Here is a 17,777-nt window from a genome sequence, read left to right as displayed (position 1 = left end):
CCACTCCAAGCCAATCGACCCACTCTGGTCCAATCCACCCCATTCCAATCCACCCACTCACTCCAATCCAGTTCACTCCACTCCTGTCTAATCCACCACACTCCAGTCTAATCCACTCCAGTTCAATCTAATGTAATCCACTCCAGCCCAAGCCTATCCACCTCACCCCAGTTCAATCTACCCCACTCCAATCCACTCTATACACCCCACTCTACCTCACTCCAATCCAATCCACCCCTCTACCTCAATCCCCTCCAAACCTCTCCATGCTATTCCACCCTACTCCACTCACAATACTGTCTGCCACTGAACCTTACTCACCTATGCAACACCCTAATCCACCTACTCCACTCTACGACATTCAAACAAATACAATTTACTCCCCCACTCCACCCTGACACCCCACACCACTAACGTTTAGCCATGCTGAACAGGAGCCACACTGTTGTACAACATCGCAAAACTAATTGCCAAAGCCAATAGCTCTTGTATAGGTGAGACCTATTAGCTTTGCCCTGCTTGTTCAGGCATTGCCTACAGACAGAATTGTTTGCCTCTTTTTGAAAGACCTCCTCTGGACCATACCAAAACCTTTAGTAGGATTTGGGCTAGCTCATTGTTTAACTTTATTATTGCTCGTGTTTGCTTGCTTCTTATTCTGTGATCCCCTGGAGAATATTTTCATTACCATCCTTTCGATTGGATGACTTGTACTCTTCCACTGTTTTCATTCAAGGAACTACTTTTTCTATTACTTTCAGCACTTTCTTGCCGTCCATTTTCGTGTGCTGTTTTCCCTCTACAAATACCCACCCCTAACCATCCATATTGCTTTCTCCTCCACTCATCCCAGATTGTACATTGCTGCCCCCAACTCTGTTTATATTTTTATTTCCGCTCCTCCATTGGTCCTATGCCCACTCACCTTTGCTCTCCTGTACATTAACACGTGCTCCTTCTTTGCTCTAAGACTCTATTCCACAAGTCACGGTCCATTTAAAAAGCATTTTTTTTCATTTTATGTGGTGCAGGACTGCTTCGTTTTATGCAGCACTATTGTGCATGATTAAGCTCATTTTTCTTTCTTTTTTTTTGTTTTTGTTATATTTTTGTTTTACATTTATTTCTCCAAGAAGCATCCAGAATCTTGGAACTTAAAATAAATAAATAAACAAAATGGATGCATCATAGGTATGCATGCATATGAAGTCATGTTAGGCTGCCATTGCATCATCACGTGTAAATGCACGTTCACATGCACTTGTCACCCTACTTATTTTCATTTTGCTGATGCTGCACAGCATTGCCAAAAATAATTTCTTTTTGGCACACATTGACTAAGGATAGACCTTTTGACTTTGCCAGTATCTATTTATGTCTCTGGCACTAGGTCTACTGACTTCTTGAAAAATGGACTACCATCGAAAGAAATGCATAGCCCCTTTACATAACAGAAGGACTACAGCCATGGTAACAGTGCAAGTGCTGGTTTTGTACAGAATAAGGTCCTCACTGAAGAAGACAACAGTGGTTACAAGAGCAGCAGCTTCCAGCATGAGAGACGAGGAAGAAGACCACAGTTTGAGTCAACAACTGTGGCTAATGGAGAATAGCAGAGATATTGTACGATTTGTGCTAGCAGCAGAATGTCACAAAACAATTTTAGGCCGTCGGTGATGACATGTCAATATTTGTCTAGGCTCAGGTTCATAAGGAGTGTTGACAGTGACTGTGTTAAGGCTGGGGAAGTGTTGATAAGTGGCAACCAGAATGCGTAATTTGCTTTGGCACCATGTTTGAGGTGGCCAATTTGATGAGCCTGTAATTTGAATGTTTCATACAAACCAGAATATTTTTAAAGTTGTCTTTTCACAGAGGAGCAAAGCAGACCGCTCAGCTATAATCTAGAAGAAATCTTGGCGATGTCTGATGGCAAGTTATAAGCTGTTAGTGCCCAGATCCAGTGAATGTTGTCTGAGATACAGCAGCTGATTGCATTGAATTTCTCTGGAAAATATCCAATTGGAGATCTGTTTCCATACTTTAACATGTTTAACAAATGGCACTTCAAAACAGTTATGTACAGAACTGTTATGTACAAGCTCATTCTGCCTTTAGTCTTTCAAGTAGACAGTGATGTTAATACTTTTTCTCATCCTTCATAGGAATCCAAACGCTTCACTGAGGTCGACAGACCTTTTGACCCAGTAAAGAGTGTGGTTAATCATAATATCAGTTCAAACTTAGTTCAACAAATTTAAACACCATGGCCAGTATGGCCACAGAAGGAAAACTCCAATCAGTAAAAGTTTCAAGGCTTTATTTTACGTCCACAAAGCTAAAGTCACATAAACTGTGCGCAAAATCATATTGTAAAGATAAATCAACACAATTGTTTGCCCCAGTGCTTAATTTGTAAATAAGAACGTGCCGGTGCTCAAAGCCCTCCTCTCAAACACGCGGCAGCTGCAATTAAATGTGCGAACACGGAATACTGAGGCAGTGTAATCCCGAAGCCATCTCAGACCTCTTCATTCCATTTAAAGCCACTCCCTTCCCCTTCAGCTCACACCTGCAGCTTTCTGCTTTCTCTCATTTGACGCTTTTTTGTTTTTCTCTTCCTCTGTCTTTCCCAAACGTGTCTTTTGCTCGCAGCAAATGCTTGAGGCAGAAGACTAAGCGCCAGCCCTCACAAATAAGTGCCGGTGCTCCGCACCGGAAACAACAAGCACAGATTAAGCACTGGTTTGCCCACAACTGCAAAACAAGTTTAATCTACTTAGCATCAACACCATTAAGCATTCAAGAAGAATAAGGCATATCATTAAAGTTATAATCTGAGCAATAGAAACATATCTCAAATCAGACTGTGTTGACATTTGACAAATTAAATTAAACAGAGATCAAGAAACAGGGTTGGACATGAGTTGTCCCTACAACTAACCGAATTAGGACATGCATGTGTGGGAACAGACTAACACATGCGGACAAAGGAGACAAAAATAATTTGAAAAACAATCTATCTCGGGCTATGAGAAGCAAATTAGACAAAATAGGTAGGTGTCAGCATGCTAGCTTATATTAGAAAAGGGCATGTCAGGGAAAATGGCATTAACAGGAATATATACCTTTCCTAAGGTCAGTACTCAAGGGATCTTCATCGGCAAAGCAAGTAGATCATCAGTAAAGTGCATAGAAACACCATCCGGGAAAGTGAGTAACTCGAGCTGCACAGAGAACAGTTCTGGGATAACCAGAGGACAACTAACTTAAATTTACAAAGTCCATCCCTACTGTAAAGTACACAGACGTCTCTGATTCAACAGTTCAGTGGTCCCACATCATGTAAAAGGGGCAATATCAAATCAGATTCTAAACACAAATCAAAGTTGCAACAATGCAAAGTTTTTTCAGGTTTGGTCTGAAGTCATCTCGTTCTTCCTTGTGAATCCAACAGTCAATTACAATTTTCTATCAATTGCAACAAAATGAGGTATACAGTGGACTTGTCTTCTTCCCATGTCAAAGTAAGTAGATGGAAACAATTGATTTCACGTTTAGTCCACAGGCCTAAATGTTCTGGAACAAAGGTCATTTAGAGGCTTGTAAAATTAAACAAAGGAACCCTTTCCTATTCATAAGAACAACCTAATGGAAAAATCATGTTAGAAAAAGAAGACTGATTAATCACTGTTACATGATTGCAAATATGAGGTATGCAGGCCTAGGTATGCCAGCACCAAAAATATGAATGCACTAATATTTGTAAATAAAACGCACATAATATGCACATTTTTAAATTTGACATTAATAATATATCATCAGAATAAGTAAAACATTTAAATACGAATTGCAAACTTGTTAAGGCAGCGTGTTAAATATGACGGGTGCATTTTGTTTTTTATGCGCACTTCTATTTAAACTCATAAATCACGCATTAAACATTATACATAATAAAATTTCACTACTAGCAGTTTATTCTAATGTTTAAAATATACTTCAACATTATTTAAATCTTGTTAGCACTTCGTTAAAGCTGGTAGGCACGATGGTGACCACCACAAATGAAAACTTAAGCACTATTAAAATGTCAGTGCAGCTTTTCTCTACATTAGGCTGTTAATTATGAAACGTTCTGCTGACGCCTGGCTCACTAAAAGCATTACTAAATTTATGCTCGACCACAGAGTGAGTCCAGACATTTGCCAATACAGTATTACTTCTCCAGTGTAGATTAGCAATTTATGATTTAGATCATTCTACTCTACATTGGATAATTGAATATAGAGTTGTCTACTGAAATTAAAGATACAAAGACTGCAGTGCTCGAGTAGGACACTGTAGAAATCTGAGAGATTTCTGAGGTTCTATCAGAATGTATAACATCATCTATAATTCCTTCTCACTCAGATATAGTGGAATTTTTGAGTGGGGCAGAATTGTATTCAGAGTAATAGTTGGACTCTTTTAGCTGCTGGGTTTTGTAGGTAACGCTTCTGAATGTAGATTACAAAATCTTTAGGAAGATCCTGACCTTGCACCTGACAAAAATAATACATTATTTGGTTATCCGGAATCAAATTGGTTTTATTCCCAGAAGTCTTCTAGTAGCAAATACCCATTATTATTGGATAGCTGTTGAATATGCCAAAGTAACAGAGGAGACTCGAGCTGGATGCTAAGAAAGCCATTGGCATGGTGAACTGGGTATTTTTTAGAAATGGTGTTGGAGAACATCATTTTTTCAACCTCGTTCACCACCACACTTGTATGTTTGTACTAAGGAACCACTGCAGTTTTAATTTTTGATAGCATGTCAGTGGATTCAGTAGACGGTTAGGGAGAGGCCTTATCACCTTTTTTGTTCTTATTGATCTAACTTCCCTCCAGGTTTATTGCTAAAAGTGCTTGTGCCTACAGAATTATTTTTAAGGGTCATCCTCCTGATTACAATTGGAGCTGCCTGGGCATAGGAATTTCTTTTAAACGCAACGGATGAAGTTTGGCATTAAGTGTGTTTAGTGATGCACTGCTTTACTCTTAGCTCTCATTTGAGATGGATTAAATACTATTCAATTTATATGTTGTGTTGTGGTCTGAACCAGCTAAATAGGCTTTCTTCAGTTCAATGTAACCTTTAATCCAAGTATCTAGAAATAGTGGGCTGTTAGGGTGAATGTTATCTATGATTGCCCCCAAACTAAAATAATTCTGATCAGGGCTTTAAAGTGTTGGGGAGATGCCTTAAGTCATGTTTGTGCTGACAATGTTTATATATCATTGGATGATATAACAACATTTAGGTTGAAATAAAAATTTACATTTTTAGTCCCATGAGAACACACTCCTTGATTGCCCAGAAGTGGAGAGAAGAATGACTGCAGATGGTTCCAAACTGGAGCCGACAAGTAATTATGATCTTGATAGGAACTTTTAACACTCTTTAAACATTCTTTCAAACACGTATAATAGAATGTGTTAGTTGAGGTTGCTACTAGTGTCCTGCGGCCTGTTTTGCAAGAGCTCAGATCTCAACAGTCATCCATAAGGCGCAATCATTTAATGTCCAGCCCAGTGTGTATATTTTATGAAAAAAGTACTTCAGTCAAACAGTAGAACAAAATACTACACAATGAAAGACATATACAGGTTTGACACCTATTTTGCGATTGACAGCGAGGTGTTATACTCCCTACTTCCTGATGTCTTTCTGGTAATCCCCTTTCCTACTTCTGTGGTCCAGAGCCATATCTATAGTCCTAACATACTGTGGTTTTAGGCAAGATTTAGGCACAGGTACAGGTAGCTTAACTTTTCTCACAGGTGAATTGAGCAACATAAGTTATATATTTTTTTTTAACCCTGCTTTGCTAAATGACTTGGCGAGCATTGCAGATTTCAGCACATATTCAGTCTTTATTGTCTTGTGTAGTCTGGGCACTGAGTTTTTAAGAGCTGGATTATGTAGCAGTTTGGGCAGTGCAGCAGGAGTGGTCCAGTTCCCAAGCTCATGCCAGCGGCTGTTCTCAAGTTGCTCTGGAAGATGGTCTCCGAGGTAATCGGTGGGTCGGGATCAAGCAACAACACCCAATCTCTGAAGCTGCTGTCTTCCTGCCCGATTACAGGGGAATTTGGCTTCCAAGCCAGTCTCCTCGACGGTGTCTAGCAGTTACGACCACAAATACAATTAGGCATTCTGGTGCTGCGCTAGGGAGCCTACGTCAAGATGACCGTACTTTAGAGCAGCTCTGCTGGCCACAAATAAATATCTGATATAATCTGACAATCCGGAATCAAGACCCTCCCACCCCCTCCCCTCCCCCCTTTTAAATTTTTTTGTTTTATTTATATATGTATAAATAAATATATATATATATATATGTGTGTGTGTGTGTGTAAAATCACGTTTGTCAATGTGTGTGTGGTTTCCCTTGGGGCTGCAATCGGCCCCCAGAGAATGCACATATAAAAGTGATCTGTTTACACACACACATATATATATATATATATATGTATATGTATGTGTAAACAGATCATTTTATCCCTGCAAAGGTGAAATGTTGAATAAAAACTCTATTTTTTTCTTGCATTTCTGTCACACAAACTACAGGAATATGCTGGGATCCACAAAATTCCTACCACCCACGGGTGGGTTTCCCAATCCGCCCTGATAAAAACGCTACCCCACTTGAGTGCATGTACCTAGTGTCTGCACCAGGAATGGATCACCCCAGGGTCAACAGTTGCCCTCTTGTAAGGACTAACATTGACAGCTGTGTGACCCATTTCTGTGAGGTACCATTTTTATCGGGAAACTTGGAGGAATGCTGGGTGGGAGGAAATGTGTGGGTGCCCTCAGATTCCAGAACTTTGCAAGAGGAAAAAGTAGTTTGTTGCCAAATTTTGAGGTTTTCAAAGGATTCTGGGTAACAGAACCTGGTGAGAGCCCCACAAGTCACCCCATCCTGGATTCCCCTAGGAGTCTATCTTTATAAAAAGCACAGGTTTGGTAGGTTTCCCTGGGTGCCGGCTGAGCTAGAGGTCGAAATCCACAGCTAAGCACTTTGCAAAAAAGGCTTTAGTTTTCATTAGAAAAATGTAATATGTCGATGTAGTGTTTTGGGGCATTTCCTGTCACGGGCACTAGGCCTACCCACGCAAGTGAGGTACCATTTTTATTGGAAGACTTGGAGGAATGCTTGGTGGAAAGGCGTTTGTGGCTCCCCTCAGATTCCAGAACTTTGCAGTACCGAAATGTGAGGCAAGAGTGTTTTTTAAGGCCAATTTTGAGGTTTGCAAAGGATTCTGGATGGCAGGACCCAGTGAGAGGCCCACAAGTCACCCCATCCTGGATTTCCCTAGGTGTCTACTTTCCATAAATGTATCTGTTTGGTAGGTTTCCCTAGGTGCCATTTTTATCAGCAGAGTAGGGGGAGCACAGAATAGCAGACCAAGTGTTATTGCCAGCTGTCTTTCTCTACATTTTTGCCTTCCAAATGTAACACAGTGTGTAAGAAAAAGTAATTTTGAGAAATACCCTCTAATTCACATGCTAGTAAAGCAACCCCCGAATTCAGAGATGTGCAAATAACCACTGTGTCTGATAGACATATTCTAGTTGCAGATTCCTTATCTTTGAATTTCCCCAGGCATCAGACTGGATCCGGAGATTTTTTATTTGAGCAGTACCCCTGTGTGCCGTTAGGTGGCGGTGGTTGGTTCCCCCCGACGCCAGTGGTGCTAACGCCGGGTGTTGGGTCAAACGTTGTCGCTCCCGGCACCGTTTGGGCCCACAATCGACGTCGACCCTATACTCATTCCTGACGACCCGGAGTGATGTCAGATTCAGTTTTCCAGGGGCTCTGTGTGTGGATTCTGAACCCTATTTCTATGGGTATGGGTACGGGGATAGTGTAGAGGGGTCGCTGGACCCTTTAGAAGACCTGCTTGAGTCTGGACTGGGTACAGGATTTTGGTGATGCCAGTTGGTTGGACACCTCCCCTGACACTGGCATGTTCTCTCCCCGTACTATGGCCACGGAGGAGGGAGTGTCTTATTCTATGGTGGTGAGAAGGGCGGGTGAGGTTTTGAACCTCGAGCTTCCTTCTGTGGAGGTCAGACCAATGCTCACTTGGCCAAGGGAGTCATAGAGAGGGTCCCTGCACCAGAAGTAGGTTGTGGTTGCTATTTTCACAAACTTCTTGTGCCTAAAAAGGACAAGGGTTGTCGCCCTATCCTAGACCTACGGTTCCTCAATCCCTTTCTCAAGAAGGAGAAGTTCAAGATGTTAACCCAAGCTCAGGTCCTTGCTGCCCTGGACCCAGGAGACTGGATGGTTGCGTTGGACTTGCAGGACGCCTATTTCCATATTCCCGTCCTGCCGGCCCACAGACGTTACCTTCGATTCGTGGTAGGTCACAAGCACTTTCAGTTCACCATGTTCCCCTTTGGCCTTATCAGTGCCCCTCGGGTGTTCACGAAAGTGATAGTAGTAGTTGCAGCTCATCTGCGCAGGTTAGGGGCCCCGGTCTTCTCTTACCTCAACGACTGGCTGTTGAAGGCGGACACGCCACAGAAAGTTATCTCCAACCTCCAGACTACAGCGAACCTCCTGCATTTGCTGGGGTTCACTATCAACGTGGCAAAGTCACACCTGACTCCCTCTCAGATGCACCCTTTCATTGGAGTGGTTCTGGACACAGTGCAGTTTCGGGCTTATCCTCCCGAAAAGCGAGTCCAGGATATGCAGGCTATGATACTGATGTTTCAGCCTCTATCCTGGTTTTCAGTGAGAATGACTCTGAGGCTGCTGGTCTTCATGGCCTCCTGCATCCTGCTGAACCAACATGCCAGATGGCATATGCGGGCTCCGCAGTGGGACCTGAAATTCCAGTGGGTGCAGCATCCGGGGAATCTCACCAACATGGTTTAGATCTCAGAGGGAACTGCGAAAGACCTGCAGTGGTGGTTGTCGAATCTAGATTGGGTCAGTGGCAGATCCCTCTCCCTTCCCCAACCAGATCTCACAGTAGTGCCAGATGCATCACTCCTGGGATGGTGTGGCCACATGGGAGAGGCGAGATCAGAGGCCTCTGGTCTCTGGCAGAGTCGGGGCTCCACATCAACTTTTTGGAGCTCCTGGCAATCCGACTTGCATTAAAAGCATTTCTTCCCTCTCTCAAGGGGAAAGTAGTGCAGGTGTTTACCGACAACACCACCGCCATGTGGTATTGCAACAAGCAGGGCGGAATGGGGTCATGGACCGTTGTCAAGAGGCTCTTCGCGTCTGGGCCTGGCTGGAACACAAGGGCATTTCCCTGGTGGTTCATTATCTGGCGGGCTCTCTGAACGTCAAAGCAGACAAACTCAACTGTCGATGCATAGTCTATCACAATTGGCGTCTCAATCTGGAGGTGGCGCAAGGTCTCTTTCAGCAGTGGGGAGAGCCTTGGTTAGATCTGTTGGCCTCCGCAGAGAACGCGCAATGTCAGCTGTTTTGCGCATTGGAGTTTCCAAGGCAGTACTCACTCTGCAACACTTTTTGTCACAAGTGGAACTCAGGCCTCCTGTACACCTTGCCGCCAATGCCACTTCTGCCCAGAGTTCTGAAGAAGATCAGGCAAGACCGGGCCCAAGTAATCTTGGTGGCTCCAGACTGGGCACGAAGAGTATGGTATTCCGAGCTCTTGAGCATGGCCATCGATCCTCTGATCAGGCTGCCCCTTTGGGGAGATCTTCTGTTGCAGCAGCAGGGGACGGTTATCCACCTGAACCTGCCTTGCGAGGAGATTGAGCGGTGACAGTCGACAGCTTTTGACATTCCATCTGAAGTCTGTAATGTCATCTTAGCAGCCAGGCGTCCCTTCACGAAAACGTTATATGCCTGTTGTTGGAAGAAATTTGTGGCATGGTGTATCAACAAATCTTTTGATCACCACTCTGAGGTTCTCCTCTTTATTCTGTCTTTCCCGGCAGGGCTCTACTCTGGTAGCCATAAGAAGGCAGAGATGGCAGACAAATATCCATTGAGGGTGCCCAGGCAAACCTTCTCTTTTCAAATCTTCCATTGTTGGGAGGTTTCTTAAAGGCCTCACTCATATGCTTCCTCCCGTTCCGTTCATCATGCCCCAGTGGGATTTGAACTTGGTCCTCACATACTTCATGTGTGCCCCTTTCGACCAGCTCCACAACTGTCCTTTACGGTCCTCAACCCTCAAAACAGCTTCCTTGATTACCATCACCTCTGCTTGCAGAGTAAGTGAGCTTCAGGCTCTTTCTTCAAAGCCACCATTCCTAGCAGTGTATCCTGACAAAGTGGTGCTTCGTATCAGGGCTTCCTTTCTTCCCAAAGTGGTTACGCCTTTTCACGTAGTAAAACCTATCACCTTGCCTACTTTTTACGCACCCCCACATCCCTCTCATGAGGAAGAGAGACTCCACCGTCTGGATCCTAAAAGAGCGTTGGTGTTCTATCTAGATCATACCAAAGATTTCCGGGTGGACGATCAACTCCTTGTGGGATATGTGGGTGTGAAGAAAGGGAAGGCAGTGCAGAAGAGGACCATCTCACGATGAGTAGCCCCCTGCATCAAGATGTGCTACGCTTTGGTGAAAAAGCAACCCCTTGAGGGTTTGGGTGCTCATTCAACCAGAGAACTGCTGCTACCACAGCGTTAGCTCACGGAGTTCCAGCCCTGGATATCTGTCTACTGCGCTACTGGTGAAAAGAAACTAACGTCAGCGCACCGGAGTGGCGCCTATATACGACTGCGATGTCATCACAGCGACCGCAACACCTACGACGCCTGCAGATTCGACCAACGCCACCTAACGGCGCGCAGGGCAACTGCTCTAAGAAAGAAATATCCAGGTTGACGCCTAGGGAAATTCAAAGGTAAGGAATCTGCAATTAGAATATGTCTCTACCAGATATATCATTACCGAAGGTAAGTAACTTGTACTTCTAAACTCCTTATCTTGTGCCCATTTTGGAAATACCTATTTTGCACTATTTATATTTTATCAAATGAATTGCTGTATCCCTGGTATACAATGAAAGCCCGTTGCAAGGTGCAGCTCATTTATTGGCTCAGAGTAGTGTGGGTTCTTGATGAACCTACAAGACCTATATATCCCCACAGCCAGGAGGGTCCAGCAAACATAACAATATATTGCTTTAAAAAAAATCTATCATAGTTGGAAAAAGTTACAGAAGAAAACATAGTCAGAAAGGGCTGGGTTTTTTTCAACTCAATGTCAATATTTTTTTTATTTCAACTGTTACTTTCTGTTGGAAAATCTGGAAGGATCTATACAAATGACCCCTTGCTGAATTCACAATTTTGTCTACTTTTCAGAAATGTTTAACTGTCCAGGATCCACCATTGGTTTCACACCCATTTCTGTCACTAACTGGAAAGAGGCAGAAAGCTAACAAAATAGTAAAAATGGGATTTGTCCAGTTAAAATGCCAAAACTGTGTTGGAAAATGTGGTTTTCTGATTCAAGTCTGTCTGTTCCTGAAAGCTGGGAAGATGGTGATTTTTTTCACTGCAAATCACCTGTAGATCCCAGGGAAAAAACGGATGCTTTCTTCTGCAGCACTGTTTTTTCCCATCCCCCCCCCCCCCCCCCCACTTCCCCCCACCCCCAAAAAACAAATTTTTGCTGAATTTTGGCTATTTTCTCGGTCTCCTCTCCTCCGGGGGATTCCACAAACACAAGGTACCTTTAGAATCCCCAGAATTCTGGAAAAAAGGACACACATTTGGTGTGGATAACTTATGTGGCAAAAAAGTTATGGGGGCCGAAGCGCAAACTACCCCAAATAGCCCAAAAAGGGCTCAGCACTGGTGGGGGGAGGTGAGAAAGGCCCAGCAGCTAAGGGGTTGAAGTGCTTAAAACACATTAAACAACACTCACATGGGCAGGGAAACAGTCTGGAATCCGATGGGAGACTTTTGCTTTGCCATGCGGACAGGGCGGGTTCTGCGCCCTAGACATGGAGCTATACTGCCTCTGTGCACAAGCTCATTTTGCGCATTACTGGTATCAAAATTATGACTATATCCCAAGTTTAGCGATTGAACATGTTGATACCCACCCACTCCTGCTGAATGCTCTCTTGCCACACACACACACACGTACCTGTGCTGATAGATTTGAATTCAGTGCTATTCACTGACCCGCAAGGACTTAGGGCCTACTCTGAGGCGTGCACCAACAAGATTCCCCTGTATGCGCCAGCACTGCCTTTGCCATTTCACCTGGCCAAGTTGGTCACACAAGTGCGGTGCGCACTCAGAATCTTCTGTAGGACAGGTCTGAAGACTATGGGAGATCTTTATACAGTGGGGACATTCATTGCTCTGGAGAACATCGCATGCATGCAGCGCCATACCACCATACTGGCATTAATATATTTCTGCCTCCATGGAGTGTTGCACGCCCTATTCCCCAGCCATCCCGGTGAGCCTTCCACCCCTACAGGCACTGCATACTCTGTTATCCAATAACGCCTGTAAGGGGCTCATCACTAAACTATATGTTTCAGCGCAGAGGTACAGACCCGTCTGTGGTCACGGACCCAGCTCTGGCAAAATGGAATGAGTTACTGGACCAGCCACTGTAGTCAGCTGACTGAACATTCTGTTGTTCCCAAACTAATATGCCTTACCTAACGGTAACTTAGGTATAATACACTTCAAGAACATCCATTAGCCCCTCACCCCCCCTTTAGCACCCCACACCCCACATCCTGCCAAGTTCTGTAAGTTTTGCCTGTGCATGGATGATAACTGTTTCAGGTGTAGGGCATCTGGCGCCAATGTCTTACACTTGGCATGGCTATGCACTCCTATTCACCAGTTGTGGTTGCAGGTCATGACCACTCTCATTGAGATGATGCTGAAGCCTGTAGCGTGCCGGCAACATCTGAGTCTACTTGGCCTGATTAAGGATTTGCAGCCGGCGATATGTAGGCTGGTGGCAGTGACCTTACCTTTAGCCAAAAGACGAGTTGCATTGAACTGGAGAAAGCAGGAAACGCCCACTAAACGTCAATGGTGATATGTCCTACTGTAAGGAACAGCTGGAACTTTATGCTGAAGAACTGCCAGCCCCCTCACGACCCAAGGCCATTTGGCGTGTCCTTACCACATACCTGTTGACGCTCCCAGGTCTTGCCTAAGGGCGAGTGACCTTTGATGCTCTTTGCAGTGGTTGTTGTGACTTTTTATACTTTCAAGTGAACGTGTGTAACAGTGGCTGTATTACTATAATTTTTTACATGTGGCTCTGTTTTCTCTTTGTGCTTATTGCATAACACAAATAAAAACATATAAAAACAAAAAAAGACAATTCTGGACTCTTGCTCTGCAGTTCAGGGCTCCTTTTAATCGTTCCTGCAGCAGTCGCCAAAATCTATTAGGCAACACACATAATTGTTAAGGTACAGTCTTAAAATGTATCTAACACATAAATGGTACCGAGCGACCCAGGGACCCCATTCATGACAGTGGTAACTCTTAAATTGGCTGTCTGGAGGAAGTCTGCATTCTGTGGTTGCTTTTCATGCTGGGAACATGGGCTTCTTCTTCTGGACAGACTATCCTCCTACAGGGGTAGACAGTCTCCTCTCTCTCTCTCTCACTAGACAGGCTTCTTGGCACTTAGGTAGACCCTCTGCTCCACCAGCCGAAAGTACAGACTTCAGACTATGTTCTTACCTTTACAAGACTATCTGTCAGGCAGACACCAACTCTGATTGCACAGCAGCTCTTCCAGTACACAGTGGAGCACTCCCTTTCTTGGACAAGAATACCTTGGAACTGGAATGAATTGGGGCGGGTGGGATCGGTGGGATCCCACCCCACCCTTATACACTTTTTGCAGACAGGGAATGTGGCTCCTCTGTTAAAGGCTTCAGAACAAGGTTGGATTAGTAGTCTTTCACATGGAATTTCTAGGCTGCTCTCCAGACAAAGCCTTTGTGCAAAGTGATGGCCCCCCACAGCAGGTGGCATTAGGGCTGGATCCATGCAAGGGTATCCAAAACATGGGCTCAATGAAGTGTGAGATCCTTGTAGCAGACTGTCATTAGCTTTTCAGAGACAGTAATTGGATACTGACAAAGTGACAGGCCCTGCCTAGAACTGTCCTCACCTACCATCTGCAAAATGTCAGTGCTCCGCAAGAACTAATTAGCAGTATTTTGCCAGCAAGGTCCTCGTTGAATGTCTCCATCCCCCTCACATCAATGTCTGAGTCTCCACATTCTAACCAGCAACAGTAATGCAGGCAATACAATTACAATGTCTGGGGGAGCTAACCTCATCTTCCATCTTGTACCATGATAAATCGGGGCAACCAAAATGCATCTCACTTCTCCCAGTGCTCCGTTTCTCTCTCACTCCCTTTCTCTGCCAGGGAGAAAAAGGTCTGGTCATACTATGTATTGACAAAACACATTATGCTGCCACCACTGCTTTACATGATGTCCCCAGCATATGGACATGCCACCTATGAGGACGCTCTTGCTGCACCCTCCAGGGCAGAGAACGAGTCTTTCTGTCCTTGTCCAAATATGAACCAAACATTCCCCAAATGATTTAATTGACAACTAAAATGTGTATTGTGAGTAGGATTGTGCTTCTAGAGACTAACCCAAAACACTGGGTTGTGCCAGTTTTAAAGCACATATGCTCTGGCATTGAGCATTTTCGACCACAGAAGTAGATCATTCTCTCATTGGAAATCAGTGAGTGATGATTCCTGAAAACAATCGTGTTCATAAAGCTGCTGTTCTCAGGGCAATTTTAAAGATGCCCCTGTCTCACATGCAGCCTCCGACATTGACTGGTACCTGAATTACATCCTGCCCACAGACCGAGGCTCATTTGGTGCGGTAGTGCCTTATGTAATGTCAGTTGCAAAGACTTTGGGGAGGAAAGTGTAATGTTTTCACCTACGAGGCGTTGTCACGTGGAGCACGTGTTGGAACTGAATGTCTATGGTATGTTGTATTCTCCGGTGATCTGCCGATAGCTGCTGTGCTCCAGTGTTGTTTTCACAACATTTCACAGGTCTTTTTTCGTTTTGGAAATTTAATTTTGCACAAAACAGAGGCGAGTCCCTTTTACAGGGCGGTAAAGGATGGTACATCCCAATATTTTAAAGGTTTGCAGAGCAGATATTTTCTGCCCCCTTATGCTATGTTGTCCACAGTGCGAACGGCCGACTGCTGTACGCACAGTGGATCCGGAATACTCATCTAACACACCGTTTGCAGACTTGCAGTCACAGGATGCTTTGTACCCTTGAAATACATGCAGACTAACAAATCATATGTGTAAGCCTACAGGGGGTCACGTTTTTTCTCGTTTTGCAAATGATGCCTGTAGTTCAGGGATTCTATTCCAACTGTGGATTGTCTTTTCACGGCTTCTCTTTTTTGCCCCCGATATTAATTCTTGATCCTGTACCTGGACTGGAGAATTCATCAGATTCCGTGTTTGTTATACTCGTGTTTGTTTTAACCATGTTTGTACTTTTCTTGTTTGTTTTAATGGCAGTTATGTTTGTCAGATAGAAATAAAAATAGTGTCCAAAAAGCAGTGAATCTGCGTTCTGCAGTTTTTTCCCTTTAAGCAAAGATAATTTGGACCCGAAAAAAATTATTTCATTGGAGATGTTTTGTCGATTTATTAGAGAGCGACGACGTTAGTGATGAATGGTTTTAGTTTGGCGTTTGTTTACTAAACTGGCTATTTCGTTGCAAATTTGATACATTTTTGTTCTTTTCAATTTTGTATTTAACACTTGCCGGTTTCCCAGTTGCCACCTTTCCTTCCAAGGCATCGTGTACTTCCAGTTTTATCTCTGACATACTCCTAATGGGGTTCACTTGCAACGCAGATAGATAAGTATGCACTGCACATGTAACTCAACCGTTGTCACTGGTTTCCACTTTTTGTTTGGTGGATGAGGCAATAGACTTGCTGTGCATAATGCAGCTGTTATAATTGTCTTCTTCTGCTTTGTTTTCCTCTAATCAGGATTTGAAAAGTATTTTCAAAATGGAAAAACGCCAAATGACTCCAAAGGCGCCGCAAGTGAAGGCAAAGGTATAGTCTTGCCATTAATTTTGGTTTCTTTAAAAGTGTCAGATTTGTCTCCCTGTCCTGGCTTGGCACAATCACACCTTGATCTGTGGTAGATTAAGAGAGTGGGTGCATTTCTTCTTTCTTTCCCAAAAACTGTTGCTCTTGCTGTAGCACACTCTCTATTTCAGATGAATGGAGAAAGCAGTATTTCTTAGTCCTCCTAGCAGAGAAAAGCAAATACATCAAGACTGGGTTACCACTGCCACAGGGCCATCGCCCTTAACAGTCGCTTGGGATATTTGACCTGGCTCTAATTCTAGGAGAAACCCAGATCTGGACCTGGAGGCACCAGATTACCCATCTAGTGTCTCTCACACAGTGCCCCCTAAAAGCTAGAGCAACCCAGGCCAAACCTTCATGATCATTTGCCATATTTCAACCAATAAAAATAATTCATGCTTTATTGTGATTAGCAAAAATTATGATTTGGTACATCAGGAAACATTCACTTCACCTGTGTTCCCCTTAGCAAATTAATCTATTAAATTTTAGTAGCAGGTGTATGATTCAGCTTCACCATCCAGGCATAAACGTCAGGTGGGGCACTCCCTCTCCAGTCCTGTGCGGTTATAAATCGTGTGAGGTTAACTGATGCTAATAGCAATATTCATACTACTACTATTGTCTCCAGTGTGTACTAGTTCACCAGTTACGTACCAATTCAAACCCCGTAAGCAGCAATAAATGTTAATGTTTTTCTTAAAATTGTACCTGCAAAGGACTACTCCAATGATCCGACACGCCGAATCTGCACCACAGTAATTTATAGGTTAGGCTACCATTGCCCTACATTTTCTTAAGTGTTTGTGGTGTAAGATGGGACAAATGCATGGAAATATGATGCTGTATTCCAAATGTATTCTTATTAAATCCCTTCCCACATAACTGAAATGATGTATTAAGCCCAGTTTTTCTTAGCAACATATCTTGCCAAAACCATTTGTCAAATTAAGATTGTGACTGTTCTACTTGGAGCACACGCAACATGTCACATATTTGTAATATGTTGTGTCCAAAGCTGTCCTATCAAACATGTTGATTTCAGTAAAATCAATGGGGTATTAAGGCTTCACCCTGATAATTGTGGTGTGGAGAAAGGTAAGCTCTGTATACAGTATAAAGGCAAACTGATGTTCAGTTTCACTTGAATTACCTTATAAGATTTAATCTCGCCATTCTGTCAAATTTGATCACTCTCTAGTTGGTAATTCATTAGGATAACTGTCTTTGTTGCTGATCTGGATTACTGAAATATATGCTATCAATAATCGGAGAGGTACAGGTCTAGAACAATGTTTGATCCTAAAATCCCTTCCTGTTTTGCACCAGCTTAATCAAAACCCCTATGGGCAAAATTTGTAAATGATTTTGGTTTATAAGAGGGGGTAACAAATAGAGGTAATATACTTTATATTGTCAAAATTATATACAAATATATGAAGGTATCAAAAATTGGATCACAGTGAGATGGGAGGTCCACAAGTATAATGTGGAATCAGATCTACGCAACCTTTCCTGATGGCTATAGGTGTTCTATCATGATATGCCTCAAACCATAATCCTGCTCCTCCTCCTCCTCCAAAGAAGAACAAGACTCATATTTGTTCTGCATT

At 43.4% G+C, this 17,777-nt stretch overlaps 1 protein-coding gene across 4 annotated transcripts in view; it reads left to right on the top strand.

Annotated features, from left to right (window-relative positions):
* Positions 1 to 17,777, top strand: part of AFG3L2 (AFG3 like matrix AAA peptidase subunit 2) — a 336,314-nt gene that overhangs the window by 41,884 nt on the left and 276,653 nt on the right. For 3 of the 4 annotated variants that reach the window (XM_069219758.1, XM_069219757.1, XM_069219756.1), the window contains exon 3: positions 16,057 to 16,125. The exons of the other annotated variant lie outside the window; for it this stretch is intronic. In XM_069219758.1, the coding sequence (XP_069075859.1) occupies positions 16,057 to 16,125 (69 nt within the window). The remainder of the gene's footprint in view (positions 1 to 16,056; positions 16,126 to 17,777) is intronic. 4 annotated transcript variants of the gene reach the window in all.

Source organism: Pleurodeles waltl, chromosome 2_2, assembly GCF_031143425.1.
Source record: "Pleurodeles waltl isolate 20211129_DDA chromosome 2_2, aPleWal1.hap1.20221129, whole genome shotgun sequence".
NCBI classification, from domain to species: Eukaryota; Metazoa; Chordata; class Amphibia; order Caudata; family Salamandridae; genus Pleurodeles; species Pleurodeles waltl.
Note: the sequence above shows the minus strand (reverse complement) of the source record. Positions and strands in the feature narration are given on the sequence as shown.